General features: G+C 56.4%; 1 protein-coding gene across 5 annotated transcripts in view; it reads left to right on the top strand.

Annotated features, from left to right (window-relative positions):
• The first annotated feature begins 3,230 nt into the window (after positions 1-3,230).
• Positions 3,231-13,336, top strand: part of PPP2R3B (protein phosphatase 2 regulatory subunit B''beta) — a 52,257-nt gene continuing 42,151 nt past the window's right edge. Inside the window, exon 1 of one of the 5 annotated variants that reach the window (XM_027095578.1) lies at positions 3,231-4,191. In XM_027095578.1, the coding sequence (XP_026951379.1) occupies positions 3,859-4,191 (333 nt within the window). In that variant the 5' untranslated portion in view covers positions 3,231-3,858. Of the gene's footprint in view, positions 4,224-13,336 lie in introns of all 5 variants that reach the window. The other 4 variants (XR_003430511.1, XM_027095576.1, XM_027095577.1 and 1 more) reach the window with 4 other exon arrangements.

Genomic DNA, 13,336 nt, shown 5'->3' with positions numbered 1-13,336 from the left:
TAGGCCATGACAGAGTATTGAGTAGAGTTCCCTGTGCTATACAGTAGGTTCTTATTAGTTATCTATTTGATGTATAGTACTGTGTGTATGTCAATCCCAATCTCCCAATTTATCCCTCCCCCCTCCAATCTTTAAAATTTTTTTTTTTTAGCATTTGAGATTTTTCAGTTCTCTTTAGTTTGCTTAGAACTGCTATGAATTCGTTTCATTTTCCCTCTTTTGTTCAACATTCTTATTATTTGAAAGCTTATCAAAATGGGTGCTAACAAAAAAAAATTTTTTTTTAACTATCAGGTCCATATCGCATTTTACCTAAAATGCTACTACTTATATAGGAAACGTTCAATGGATTTCCCCCTCCTTTTTGTCCTGGCTGCAGGAAAACCTTAGCACATAAGGAATGCTGAAAAAATGTTCAAAGGCCATTTGACCCCTGGTTCTGTGTCTGGAAACCTTTCCCCGAAACCACTTTGCTTTCAATGGAGGGAAACTCGGGGGCACTGGGTCCGGGGTTTGTCTGAGTCCCACAAGTTAGAGGGTACAGGGGTGAGCGAGGTTCACAGGAAGAAAATGGTTCCTCGACAATCAGGGAATGTGCAGTATTCCCGTAACGGGATGTGTCTGCCGGGGCTGCCCCACAGTGATGGGATGCACCAGCCACTTCCTCCACTTTCACATGGTCTGAAAGGAAGTCTTATCCAGCAAGAAACCAAGGCTGAAAAGGAAATCAGCCGGGAATAAAGCAAAGCAAATAAAGACAAGGAAGGGAAAAGACAGAGATGGAAAAGACACGCCAGTCAGAAAAGAGCCCCCACTGTACTTGATGGAACTCCCCATTAAGTACTTTGAGAGGAAGTCACTTGAAATCAAACACATGTACCCTCATGGCTGTTCAGGAGTCCTTTCTCACGAGAAAGACAAAGACCAAAAAAAAAAAAAAAAAGAAAGAGAGAGGGAGGGAGGGAGGAAGAGAGGAAGATGGAAGGAGAGAAAGAAAGGAAGAAAGGAAGGAGGGAAGAAAGAAGAAACTCAGGTGGAACAGCCGTGGCAGATATCAACTTGATCACTCCAACCTCTAGCTGCACAGAACACGTATATTTGGAGCTCAGGGTCAGCCCAGGACCAGTGAGACTGACCACATAGGACACTCTGTCCAGGGCATCTTCATGCCTCACGCCTGAGTATGCAATCAACCACCCGACCTGGGCTTTGGTGATAGGCAGGTGTGACTCAGAGCCACAGGGTGTTCTGAGCGCCTGCCTTTCCGAGCAGCTCTACCTGGGGCTGAAGCTGGTGTGTCCCACCGGCTTTGAGTTGATGGCCACAGAAGGGCCCTGGGCTCCTGTGGACGAAGGAAGGACTGCCCTCCCTCCCACTCCCCTGGATAAGCTCCGCCCTCCCACATGGGGAGCATGCGCAGTGCATGCCCTCCCACAGGGGGCCCTCTGGGATCTTCCTCTCCACTTGCACGCTGTCCACACACACCCCCACACCCCGCCCCACCGCCCTGAGACCTCCGCCACCCCTGGAAGGCGGATGCAGCCAGCAGTGCTTCCATTCCTGCCATCAGCAGAGTCCTGCCTCTGTTCAGGGGTGGGCGGTGCACATCCCAGGCCCCTCCGGCCTCTGCCCCGCCGTCCTCGGGCCACACAGCACCTCTCTGTCCTCTGCGGCAGGATCCACCGCACAGACTGAAGGAGGTTCTGTTTCATTCCCGGAGTTTGTTGCTGTCCCGTTGGCAGACGCACAGACCTTTCTTTAGGCCCCGCCGAGCCCCGGCGTATAAAGCCGTCTTGTGCAGGGACTCAAAAAGACCATTCCCCCCCCCCCCCCCCACCCAAAACCACGTGGATGAATGGCAGCTCGTTTACAGACCCCGAGTGAAAAGCACATTTGTTCTTGGACAAGATGTCTGTATGTGATAAACTCAGAGACGTGTATTAATATTTACTTCTCTCCAGAAGTCACAGCCTGTGCACACAAGCATTAGCTTCCCAATGAATAGAAATAACCGCACAGACTTCCTGCATTATGGCCCTGTCTTGACACAGGATACTCGGATTTTTATCTTCAAGCCATATCAGTAAACAAAGGATATTGCATCCATCAAGCTCTCAGCCACTGCAGGCACCCTGGACTGTGCACCCTGGGGGGACTCAGGATGGAGAAAAGCAGGATACTGGTCCCAGATAGCTACGGTGCATATCAAAAGAGTGATTTCCTATCTTTAGCGTCTTCCCATCCATAGAAAAGTGCTAAATTCATTAACTTGAGATGTCTGTTTTTCTTTCATTAACAGTAACCTTCCAACTATCTTATTTTTTGTTGCAAAAAAGGCCTCTGTACTCTGGCTCCTCCCTGACCTCTTGGAAGAAGTCCCTCAGAGCCATCTGAGAGGCTACCTCCCTGGCTTAAGTCCTCAGCAAGTCCACGGAATAAAACATAATTCTCAACTCTCAGGCTGTGCATTTTCCTTCAGTCAACAAACACAAATGAAGTTTGAAATCATTGTAGGCACAAAATAAAACCATAGTTTAAGAGTTATTTAGTGAGTCTAGCTATATTTATACTCCTGAGAAATAGGAGAGCCCAGCTCATAAGACCTCGAAATTACCTCCTAAAAGAGAGCAAACCCAAGTGAAACCTCATAATGTTAAGAGAAAAAAAAAAACTTAGAAAAGAAAAAAGAAATCAAGGCATTAAAAAAAAAGAGGTGCACGTGTGCTGTGTGGATGATTTATCGACACTATTAAAAGGATAAACTGAAATAAGCTAGTCATGGGGCCAAAGTCATTTAAGTAATTACTTCCACTTCCATCAAAATAAACTTATTATTTTTGCAATTACAAAAGCAATTCATTCTCAGCCTGAAAGGCCAGCTTTAAAGCAGCTGCACGCCTCCAACCCGTCACTATCATTTAACAAATTTAAGGCAACCGCGACCATTGCGGTCTGAAGGGGCCCCGTTTTATCTAAAATGTGCATTTCCCCGCAACCGCCGCCACGCCCGCCTCCCGCTCGCTCCAGCGGTCGGCAGGCACGCACTGCGCATACTCCTCCCCTGTACCGCGCCCTCTCCGCGCACAATGTCCGGCCTCCGACTAGCTCCCGGCGGGCACGCACTGCTCATGCTCCACCGACGGGCCTCCCGAGCGCCGCCACTACAGGCATGCACTGCGAATGCCCAACAGACCGGCCAACTAACCCCGCCCATCCCGGCGAGATGGCACCGCGCATGCTTGCACTTCCGCGGACAAAAGGGCACGTCGCTGGTGCGGGCCGCACCCCAAGAAAGCCTAAAAGCTGAAAGACATGGGGTGGGGTGCCCGCCATCCCCCGCCCCCGTCCCCACTCCAGCTCCTGAGCGCTGTCCAGCCCACTGAAACGCCCCGGCACAGCCACGGCTGGAGTCGTGGGCGCCGACGGGCGACGCCGTGATGACGCCACGTGTCACGGTGACGCACGACATAGGCGACCTTCTTTGGGAGCGCAGCCGGCGCGCCCGTTTTGAAGCTGCCCTGAGCTGGGCGGGCCCCGCCGCGGTCCGGCCTTCCGCCTCCGCCGAGCCCCCGAGTCCGCGCAGCCCCTGGGCGGGGCGCCGCCCTACCCCTGACCCATGACCCCGGGCCAGCGACGCCCGCCGGGCAGTTGACTCCACACCGGACCCCGGGCCCGCGACGCCCGCCGGGCCGGCCGCCTTCACCCGGGACCACGGGTCCGGGACCCCCGTGGGGCTCGTCCCCTCTGGCGGCCGTCGCCTACTACGCGGAGGTCCTTTCAGGCCGGACTTCGGTCCCGGCTCCAGGCACCTGTGCAGGAGGAAGGAGTCCCCCTGGAAGGTGGGTCCGAGCCCCGGAGATGCCGCCCGGCAAAGTCCTGCAGCCCGTCCTGAAGATGAAGGTGGACGAACTCTTCCTGTGCTGGCTCAGCGAGTCCAGCACGCAGGCAATGCTCCAAGACTGCTTGCAGAGGATCAAGATGCCCGGGGGACCCGTGGGGGTCGGGGGAGACGCAGGGCAGCCCGGGCCCCCGTTCGCAGCCCCGGCCCTTGCCTGCAGGCCGCGCGGGTTGGATAGCCCAGGGGCGCCCAGCCTGTCCCCGGCGTCCACCGCTCTCCCCCTGGGAGCCGCCTCTAGTGCCCGGAGTGGACCACCTGTTCGAGGGCCTCGTCGATCCGCAGGGACGAGAGTAGTAAGTTACTCTTCCTTCTAACGCCTGCGGAGGTAACTCGGGTCGCCTGACGTGTAGCTGAGGGTGGCTGAAGATGCTGGAGGAGGGTCAGGCATGAAAGCGCTTGCATGGCTAGCCTCTTCCCTCTGCAAAGTCTCGCACACAGAAAAATGTTGTCTTTGACACATTCCCAAGTTGGGCGTCATTCTGGGACAGCAGTATATTTAATTTTTACAAAAGGTGCTTTTTGATTTTTAATAATGTGTCGGTTAAAAGTAATAAAGCGTCTCCAGGTGTTACGGGAAGACGTATGGTTGGTGCATATCGTACCCCTAGCATACGCCTAAGCCTGAAGGAGTGTGACTGTTCCGTTGGGACTTGATGATAACATTGGAGTGTTTTCGGTTGAGCCCGCATCCATCCCATCAACAGCACTGAGCATATCAGGAGGAGGGACCTCCCCCATCACTTAGTCTGCTGGTTCCCAGCCACGAAGGGGAGGGTGAGAGGTGGATGTCAGTCCGGAAGGAACTCGTCTGGTTCCAAGTGATTGGAGGATGTCTGACATGTTCTCACAGAGCAAGGATATTTTCCAGAAAGTGAGCCTCCAAGGAGGATGGGAGGTAGACCCAGAGGCAGCTTGGGAGACCCTGTAGAAACGCCCCGAAGGAGGCTTATTTGGATCTGCAGGAACGTGTTTCCTGGGACCCATCCCTGAGTCTGACCGTCTGCAGTGCCCCCACTGACCTGCAGAACCACAGTGTTCCAGAAGGCCTGCCTGAGCCCCCATTGAACTGAGGAGGTGGGGACGTGAGGAGGGCCAGGGCTCAGCAAGATTTCTCTAGCAGTGACAGCCCCCTGCCCGTCCACCCTCAGGCACTCTTCCGCCCTGGGATCCCTCAGGCCTTCTGTGGGGAGCTCCCCACTTTGCCACTAAGTATGCTCCGGTGACACAGCCTGGCGGACACCGCTGGAAGATGAATTCTTGTGTTTCGTGACCCCATGACTTGGTGTGAGTCCCCTTAGGTCTGGAGATGTCTACAAAAGGTCAGCTCGTGCAAGGAGGGTGACTTGGATGCATGTGAAGAGAATGTGTTTCTGCGCAGCAAGTAGGAAGTCACAGACCTATGGAAGTTAAGTTCTGTAGGCGTTCACAGCAGGGAGAGGCCATTCCTCTCCGTCTGGAGGGATGGGGCGTGGAGGAAGTGAGCTGTGGGACTAGGGGGTGCCCTGAATTGGGGGAGGGCGCCTGGGGGGGAGGGGACGTGGGGGGGTGGCTATGTTCCAAGTGTGAGGACCAGATGTTTCTGCTCAGAGCCGCCGCACGGCAGGCTGCTGCATCTGGGCCGCGCCAGCCGGATTGGGATTGAGCCAGAAGCAGAGCTCAGGGCTGGGTAATCTCTCTGCCTCTGTGGCCGGCTGCTGGGCTTCCCGAGGGCAGCGACATGGCGGGAGTGGTGTTTCCCCAACCCCACGTTATCGCATTGCCCTGCGCTGCATGGGGCCGGCAGAGAGATGAGCTTCTGCCTGGAGGGGTGGGGCGTGGCCTGGGGGGCGTGGCCAGGATGGAAAGGGGGTGAATGAAAGGAAGTGCTGACGGAGGTGGGGTGAGACTGAAGACCCCTCCTCTGGCCTGTGGTTTTCATGGCCAGATACAGCAAGTCAGCACGAGAAACCGGTTTTGAGGGAAAACAGAATGACTTTCTCTTAGTCGTCCCAAGAGTGTTCAAAAAGTGATGATGGACCTTGCCTGGTACTTGAAGGTGACTTTAAGCACATCTCGGTGTATTTGGAATTTATGGCGCGCTTCACTTGGATTTCGAGAAGCGAGTAACCCAAAAGGATGTTTCTCATTCGGACAAAATGATAAGAGCTCTTTTGCCCCAAGAAGTGGATAATTAATTTCAGAAAAACGTTCATACGTAAAGTGCTGTGAGGAAAGCTCTGAACCTTTTTTTCTTTAACAACTAATAGGAAGCAAGTAAGACTCACGTGAGGCCCTCACCCATGGGAGCGGTGGGGAGGAGGCTGGGTCCTGACGCTCCTCGCAGAGCCCAGGACACCTCAGAGTCCTGGGAGTGACAGGCAACAATCCACCCTCCCCCATCCTGGAGACCAGATGTCTGAGGTCAAGGTGTCCCAGGACCGCGCTCCCTCCAGAGGCTCCAGGGGAGGGTCACTCCTGCCTCTTCCGGCTTCTGGGGGCTCCAGGCGTCCCTGGGCTTGTGGCCGCGTCCCTCCCGTCTCTGCCTCTGTCTTCACGGGGCTTCTCCTCTGTGTCTGGGTCTCTCGCCTTCTGTGTCTTAGAAGGACCCTGTCATTGGATGTAGGGCCACCCTCCTCCAGGAGGACCTCAGCTCAGATCTTTGACTTTATCCCATCTGCAAAGACCCTGGGCACTGTCCCTCCCCCTTCACTGCTGTGCCTCCTCTCCCCACTTGCCATCGCCATCGGAAGCGAAGGGCTCTGTTTTATCTCTCTGCCGCCTGCTGCGTCCCGGGTGCCTGGACACACTCAGACCTCCACGGTGGGTTTGCTGAGGGGTGCGCGTGTCGGCTGACCCCCCAGCCCAGCGGCAGCTGAGCCCCTCCCTGAGTGTGGAAGTAGAGGTGTCAGGGAAAGGGAGGGGCTTGTTCTTAACCCTTGATTTTTGAAAAGTCCAGTTTGTGGGGGGTTAGTTTACATACAGCGAATGGTGCCTATAGGTGTGCGGGACGGTCGTCACACTCACTCACGTGTGAGCACGCCGAGGAGCAGAGCGCTTCCTGCCCCCAGGCCCCGTGCCCCTCGCCCCAGGCAGCCACTCCCGCTCCCAGGATCTGTCTGAGGTGCTGCGCAGCCTGCGCTTCCCTCTCCCTGCCGAGTAGGATCCCGTTGTGTGGATGGACCACAGCCTGATTGTCACTTCAGCACTGGGGGCCACTCGAGCTGTTTCTGTGTGTGCTTCTCATGAATGAAGCTGCTGAGAACCTCGTGTGGACAGGTGTTTGCGTCTCTCTCGGATGAATGACCTTGGAGTGGAATTGCTGGGCTGTGCGCTGTGTGTGTGTTTAACTTAAAAAACAGAACAAAACTGAAAAGCCTCCAAAGCCCCTACACTGTTCTGAGGCAGGTGTCACGTCCCGTTTCCCCAGCCGTGCGTGCGGGTCCTCGTCCACGCCTCCCCGGCACTGGCTGTCCTTAGACTTCTACTTCAGCCGTCCCGGCGGGCATGTTTGTGTCATGGTTTTACCTGCATTTCCCTGTTTTCTGGTGACAGCGAGCATCTTTTCATGACTTATCAGCCATTGTGCGCCGCCTGTCCAAATCTTCTGCCCATTTTGAAAACTGGGTATTTCTCTGTCGTTGAGTCGTAAGGGCTCTTTATGTGGAATCTGGATGCAGCTCCTTTATGAGACACGTTTCCACATATTTCTCTTCAGTCTGTGGCCTGTTTTGTCATTTGTTTAACATGTGTTTTGAAAGCAAAAGCTGTTACTTTTTTGATTCTTTCAATTTTATTCTTTTATGGTTCTTATTTATTACATCCAATCTACGAAATATGTGCCTATCCCAAGCTTTCAGGGTTATCTGCTCTTTTCCTTCTAAAAGCTTCCTGGTTTTCACTTTTGCATTTAAACTTCTGATCCGTTTCATAAGTTTCTGCATGTGGTGTAAGATATCCAGGAACACAGCAGTTTTGAAATCTCTCCTTTTCCCATTGAGTTGCATTGTCTGAAATCAATTGGCCGTATGCGTCTGGGTCTATTTTCTCATCCCTAACCCACTGATCTGTGTTTGTGTTCTCACTCTGGGGCGCTTTGTAGACTAACATGGGGAAAGTGGGTGGTGTACGGCCAACTCTGTTCTTTTAAAACAGCTCTAGCTATGCTGACATTCGCATTTCCACCTAACATTGAGAATCAGCTTATGAACTTGTACAGAAAGGGCCTATTGGCATTTTGATCGGGATTGCATTGAATCTGTAGATCAGCTGGGTGTAACTGATGCCCCCGAACAGCTGAGTTTTCCAGCCCGTGAACTCTGGGTGTTTCTCCGTTTACTTACGTGCCCCATAGTTTCTCTCAGCAATGTTGTGTGCACACAGGTGTCACACCTCCTTGGTTAAATTTATTATCCATCTATTTAGATCTGTCTCTGCAGCTGTTTTGTAGTTTTGGGGGTATCCAGTTAACCGTTGATTCCCTCAGGACATGTGACCATGTTCTAGGTTAGAAGTGTGTTCCTTGGAGACACGCTCGTGTGTATGTGCAGATGCGTGTACACACAGCAGTCACGTGTGTTTACTTTGACGCATCCTTAGATTTTCCTGCAGATGTGTTGGAGACAGAAAGGGCCTGGAAGTCCTCGGAGCAGAAGGTCAGGATCCTGAGAGCGTTTCTGACGGGAGCCTTGAGTTTGCCCAGTGACCGTGACTTCACAGAGGGGCTGAGCTTGGCCATGTTCCATTCTGTGGATCTCTTAGTGAAGAACGATTTCTGGTTTTCGTAGTTGGCATCAACGAGAATCTTTGTGCAGGAAGGAGGGGAAATACTGAGAACTTTTTATCACTGGTCAGGAGTTTGCCACATTGAAGTGGCACGAAGCTAGACGCCCTCCGTTCTCTTCCTGACGAGTGGAACCAGGAGGTTTCTCAGGATCGTGGTGGGGTGTGTGTGAGTGCTCTTGTCGTGTCCCCTCGGGCCTCCCAAACAGGGCCCCGCGCCCGCAGCCTGCATGCGCCACCAACGGCGCCTCACTCTGGTACCCGGCGTCCACCGGGCGCTGCCTGGGCCGCCACAGACAGGGCTGCGTGAGGAGCCTGAGGGCCCTGAGATGCAGATTGGCCACAGCCCACCCCCAGCGATGGTGGGTATCGCCTCGCCCCCAAGTCCTCAGCTTCCCCAAAGCTGCCTGTGGGCCCCCCGTGGACCAGCTTCCCCAGGCCTTGTCCAGGCTGCTGGGTCGAAAGGGGCTGACTTGAGGCTCGGCCACTGGATGGCCACTGTGGCCCGGGGGGGACACTACATGGCCGAACCCAGTCCAGGGCAGCACCGGTTCAGTCCTGGCTTAGTCCTGGTTCAGGAGCCATGTTTGATTCCTTGCTCTGGGGTCCTGGTTCAACCTGGTCCATTCCTGGTTCAGGGCCCTTGTCTGGTCGGGTTCAGGAGGCCTGGTTCAGTCCTGGTTCAGAGGCTCTGGCTGAGTCTTGATTCAGGGGCCCTGGTTCAGTGCTGGTTCAGGGGCCCTGGTTCAGTCCTGGTTCAGTTGCTTGTTCGGTCCTGGTCAGGAGACCTGGTTTAGACCTGGTTCAGGAGGCCTGGTTCAGTCCTGGTTCAGAGGCTCTGGCTGAGTCTTGGTTCAGGGTTCCTGGTTCAGCCCTGGTTCAGGGTTCCTGGTTCAGTTGCTTGTCCAGTCCTGGTCAGGAGTCCTGGATCAGTTTTGGTTTAGGAGCCCTGGTTCAAGTTCTGGTTCAGGAGATCTGGTTCAGGGCTCTGGTTCAGCCCTGGTTTGGGGCCCTGCTTCAGTGGTCCTGGCTGAGTCTTGTTTCAGTCCTGGTTCAGGAGGGTGCTGGAGCTAAAGCCAGGGAGTATCTCCATGGGTTCCCCATATAGCAGACCTTCAGCCTGGGTCTTTATTATCCCCAGGGCCCCACAAAGGCAGAACACGTCCATCACGTTGCCCCATGTTGGATGGGACCTTTGAATGGGGCTTGTAGGGGGGCAGAATCAGGGCCCTCCCCACCCCAGAGGACTCACCCGCAGAGTCGCCGGTGGTGTGTGCCTGCAGGGGGAGTCCTCGTGGCGGCGCCTCAGAGCCCAGGGCCTCAGGAGCTGGGTTAGTGACTGTCTAGAGCAGAGCTGTGTACCACCCCTCACCCCTGTTTGTGACAGCATTGCCTAGGATTTGCACTTGTTTCTTTGTTTATTTTTGTTTTTACTTTACACTTGTTTCTTTGGAGCATTCATTTTCTCAGCACTCTAGGCAGTACTGTGCGGGTCTCAGGTCAGACTCAGCGGGTCTTTCAGAGCCTTGAAGGGCAGTTTGGGAACAGGTCCACAGCAGAGAGTGCTGTGGGAGCCTCTGTGAGTGTTGTGACCTGGTGACCTGCTTGGCGGAGCTGATGACATCCTTCAGGAGGGCCCTGGGGACGGATGGATGAAGAGACAGATGAGACGGTCTTTGGGACAGGTGGACCGTGGATGGGAGAGTCCTGAGGCTGGATGGATGTGTGGGTGTCCTGGGGACAGGTGGACAGGTGGAAGGGAGGCCCGTGAAAACAGTTGCTGAGCCCTTTTCCAGAATTCCAGTTTCGGGGGCAGCGGTGGTGGTGGAATTTGTGTCTCTACCCCGTTCCAGGGTCTGCTGCTGGGAACCCCTGGGAGGACCCGTGCTCGGAGCAGTGGAGGCAGTCAGTCAGTGCAGGGGATGGGGGTGCTCTGAGGAGGCACTTCGGACCCCGCAGCAGGGGCCCTGCCGTCTACACAGTCTTCACCTTGGCCCGGAAGCAGTGTCGCCGCGGGAAGCGCGGCTGGAGGGGCCGGCGCGTGTGACTGCGGCGGGAGCTGGGCCCACGTGTGCGCGTGTGCACCGCCTCCGGTCCGCGTGGTTAGGACAGGACCGGGGGTGCCAGACCGCGTCGCATCGGCTCCCTGCGGGGAAGCTGCGGAGCAGGGGCTCTGGGCGCTCGGAGCCGCTGTACTCACACCACGGGCAGGCCTGCAGGGGGGCCACGGCGGAGGCGTCCGTGCTTTCGGAAATACGTCCGTGGTGTTCCCACGTGGGAACGTTTCTGTCCGAGTGACCCTGTGCCGTTTCTGGAGTCTGTGCTTTTCAGGATTAGGTGGAAGTTGAGCTGCCGGTGCCCCGAGACCAGCTGTCAGCACAGAGCCTGGGGGGCCAGTGAGTGTGTCGGTCTGCGGCCACAGCACCACTGCTCACCCGACGGCCGCGTGCGCCACGTTTCTGGTTGTTGCAGTTGGGGGAGGGGCCCTGGCATCTGGGGTGGAGACCAGAGCTGCCCCCCGCCACCCCCTGCCCCGCAGACAGTCGTCCACCCCGCCATGGGCACAGCACCGAGGCCGAGGTCTGCTCGGGAGGCCCGCTGGCCGGTCCCTTCACGATGTCACCTCCTTGCCCCGGGCTGCAGTGTCCTGACAGCACAGAGCCAGCAGACCCTGTGGTGGGTCAGAGGTCAGACCCCGCTGTCATGGCTCCCTGTTTGCCTGCTCTTAACAGCGTGGTTAGGCTCGGGTGTCCAGGAAGGCGCAGTCCCACAGGAAGCCTGTCCACGCAAACGTGTTCCAGGGGTACGTTTGTGTGCTGAAGAACACTTCGTATCCCCACACGGGCTGTTGGTACGAACGTGTGTGTAATTAGACCGGAATGAAAGGAGGAGGTTTCGGGAGCGGCGTGGATCAGTCTTCTGGGCAGAGTTCGCGTTTCAGGGGCCGGGTGCGACCGTTCTGGGTCCCCACCAGGGGAAGGCGGCAGGGTCCCCGTGGATGCTCCCCCACACCTGCCGGGGCCAGAGTGGTGGTTGTCTCGCATGGCGGGGGTCGGGGACAGCATTTGGGCCTGGGAACTGCTCCCGGGCTGTGCTGCGTGTCCTGCCAGCCTGACCACCCACCGTGCACCTCTTCATCCCCTGGAGCCACCTGCTTCCCGCTTCCCGACTGTCTGCGCTGCAGCCCCGGGGAGGTGATGCGGGGTCTTCCCTGCTCCTTGCCTCTTGCAGGTGCCCCATCAGTGGTCCTGGAAGAAGGAAGCACCTTTGCAAGGCCGTGCTGGAAGGGAGAGTGAGGACGCGTGGTGCACGGGTCCCTGAGGATCCCCGGGGCCCCAGGAGAAGGGACGCAGGGGGGCCCTGGAGGACGCTTGCTGGGGAGGATGGCGGAGCTCTGGGGGTGGCACCAGCACTCAGCTGGGCACCCGGGCGGGGGTCAGGGGCAACGGAACGGGGCTCCTCAGGATACAGAGGACAGGGGCTGAGGGGAGGGTCCGGGGGCTCACGAGGAGGTGGGTGCAGGGTCTCCAGGAGGACGTGGGTGCAGCGTCTCCATGAGGAGGTGGGGGGCAGCTGCTGGTCCTTGGACTTGCGGGGCTGCCTGTGGCAGACAGGGGTCCTCTCAGGCCTGCAGCTGCAGGGCTCTGTTGGCGCCCTGGGTGGAGGTCCTGGACCTCCACCTCTATCTGCGTCTCCCTGGCTGTGACATGGGCTTCTCCGGCTGCCACAGAGCGGCTGGGAAGTGCCATTCCCCATGTGTCATCCGCGTCTCCGCTGTGAAGCGGGGTGGCCTGGCGTCGGTAGCGTCCTGTGCTGAAGGGTGCTGCAGCTCACGGGGCTGTGCAGAGGTGCGACAGACTGTCCAGGGCGGTGCTGTAGTGTCCCTCTGGCTGGCCGAGAGTGGATGGCTTAGTTTTGGAGATGCGGTGCCTTCCCATTTAGGGTTCCAAGGACGTTAATAGTTGTGCACAAACCCTCCCCCGCCTTAGCCACCCCCTGAGGCAGCCAGGGCTCTCAGCAACGTCCATGCAGTCCGAGGTCTCCTCTGCAACTGCAGGCAGACTTTTACCAGCTGCGTTCTCGTGTCCTTCATCCCATAAAGCTCACCGAGTTCAAGCGCGTGCTTCTGCACCTCGTCTCCTTGCTGAGCACTGCTCCCTGAGCGGGGGTGCCTCGTGTTGTGTCTGCTGGACCCTGGGCCTGTCCCGGGCTTTGAGCTCACGGGTACTCGTGCTGAGCACATTCGCCTGTGAGTCCTCGTGAGGACCGTGTCTCCACTCACCTTAGGGACAGGCCTAAGGAGGGATCGCTGGTTTTATGGCACCTGTGCATTTTGCTGTTTAAGAGCCTGTCAAATTGCCTTCCAAAGGGGCTGCGCGGTGGCTGTTCCTGCCCCATCCTGACCAGCCCTGGCTATCGCCAGGCCCCTGACCTGCCCCGCTCTGGAATGTGGGCCTCTGGGGGCACCTCTGCGGCTTTATCTGCGTTTCCCTGGTGACGGTGATGTTGGGCTTTTTTGCTGAAGTGTCCATTCAGAGCCTCTACCATTTTCCCCACTGGGTCGTTGGTTTTCTCATTCAGTTGGTAAGTCCTGTGTGTATGCTGGATGCAACTCCTTTATCATGTACAGGATCTGCAAATTGTCTTCCTAGTGAATGACTTCTCTTATGTTCCATTTCT

Source organism: Aethalodelphis obliquidens, unplaced genomic scaffold, assembly GCF_003676395.1.
Source record: "Aethalodelphis obliquidens isolate GAN/ISIS:26980383/991018 unplaced genomic scaffold, ASM367639v1 scaffold91, whole genome shotgun sequence".
Classification (NCBI taxonomy): Eukaryota; Metazoa; Chordata; class Mammalia; order Artiodactyla; family Delphinidae; genus Aethalodelphis; species Aethalodelphis obliquidens.
Note: the sequence above shows the minus strand (reverse complement) of the source record. Positions and strands in the feature narration are given on the sequence as shown.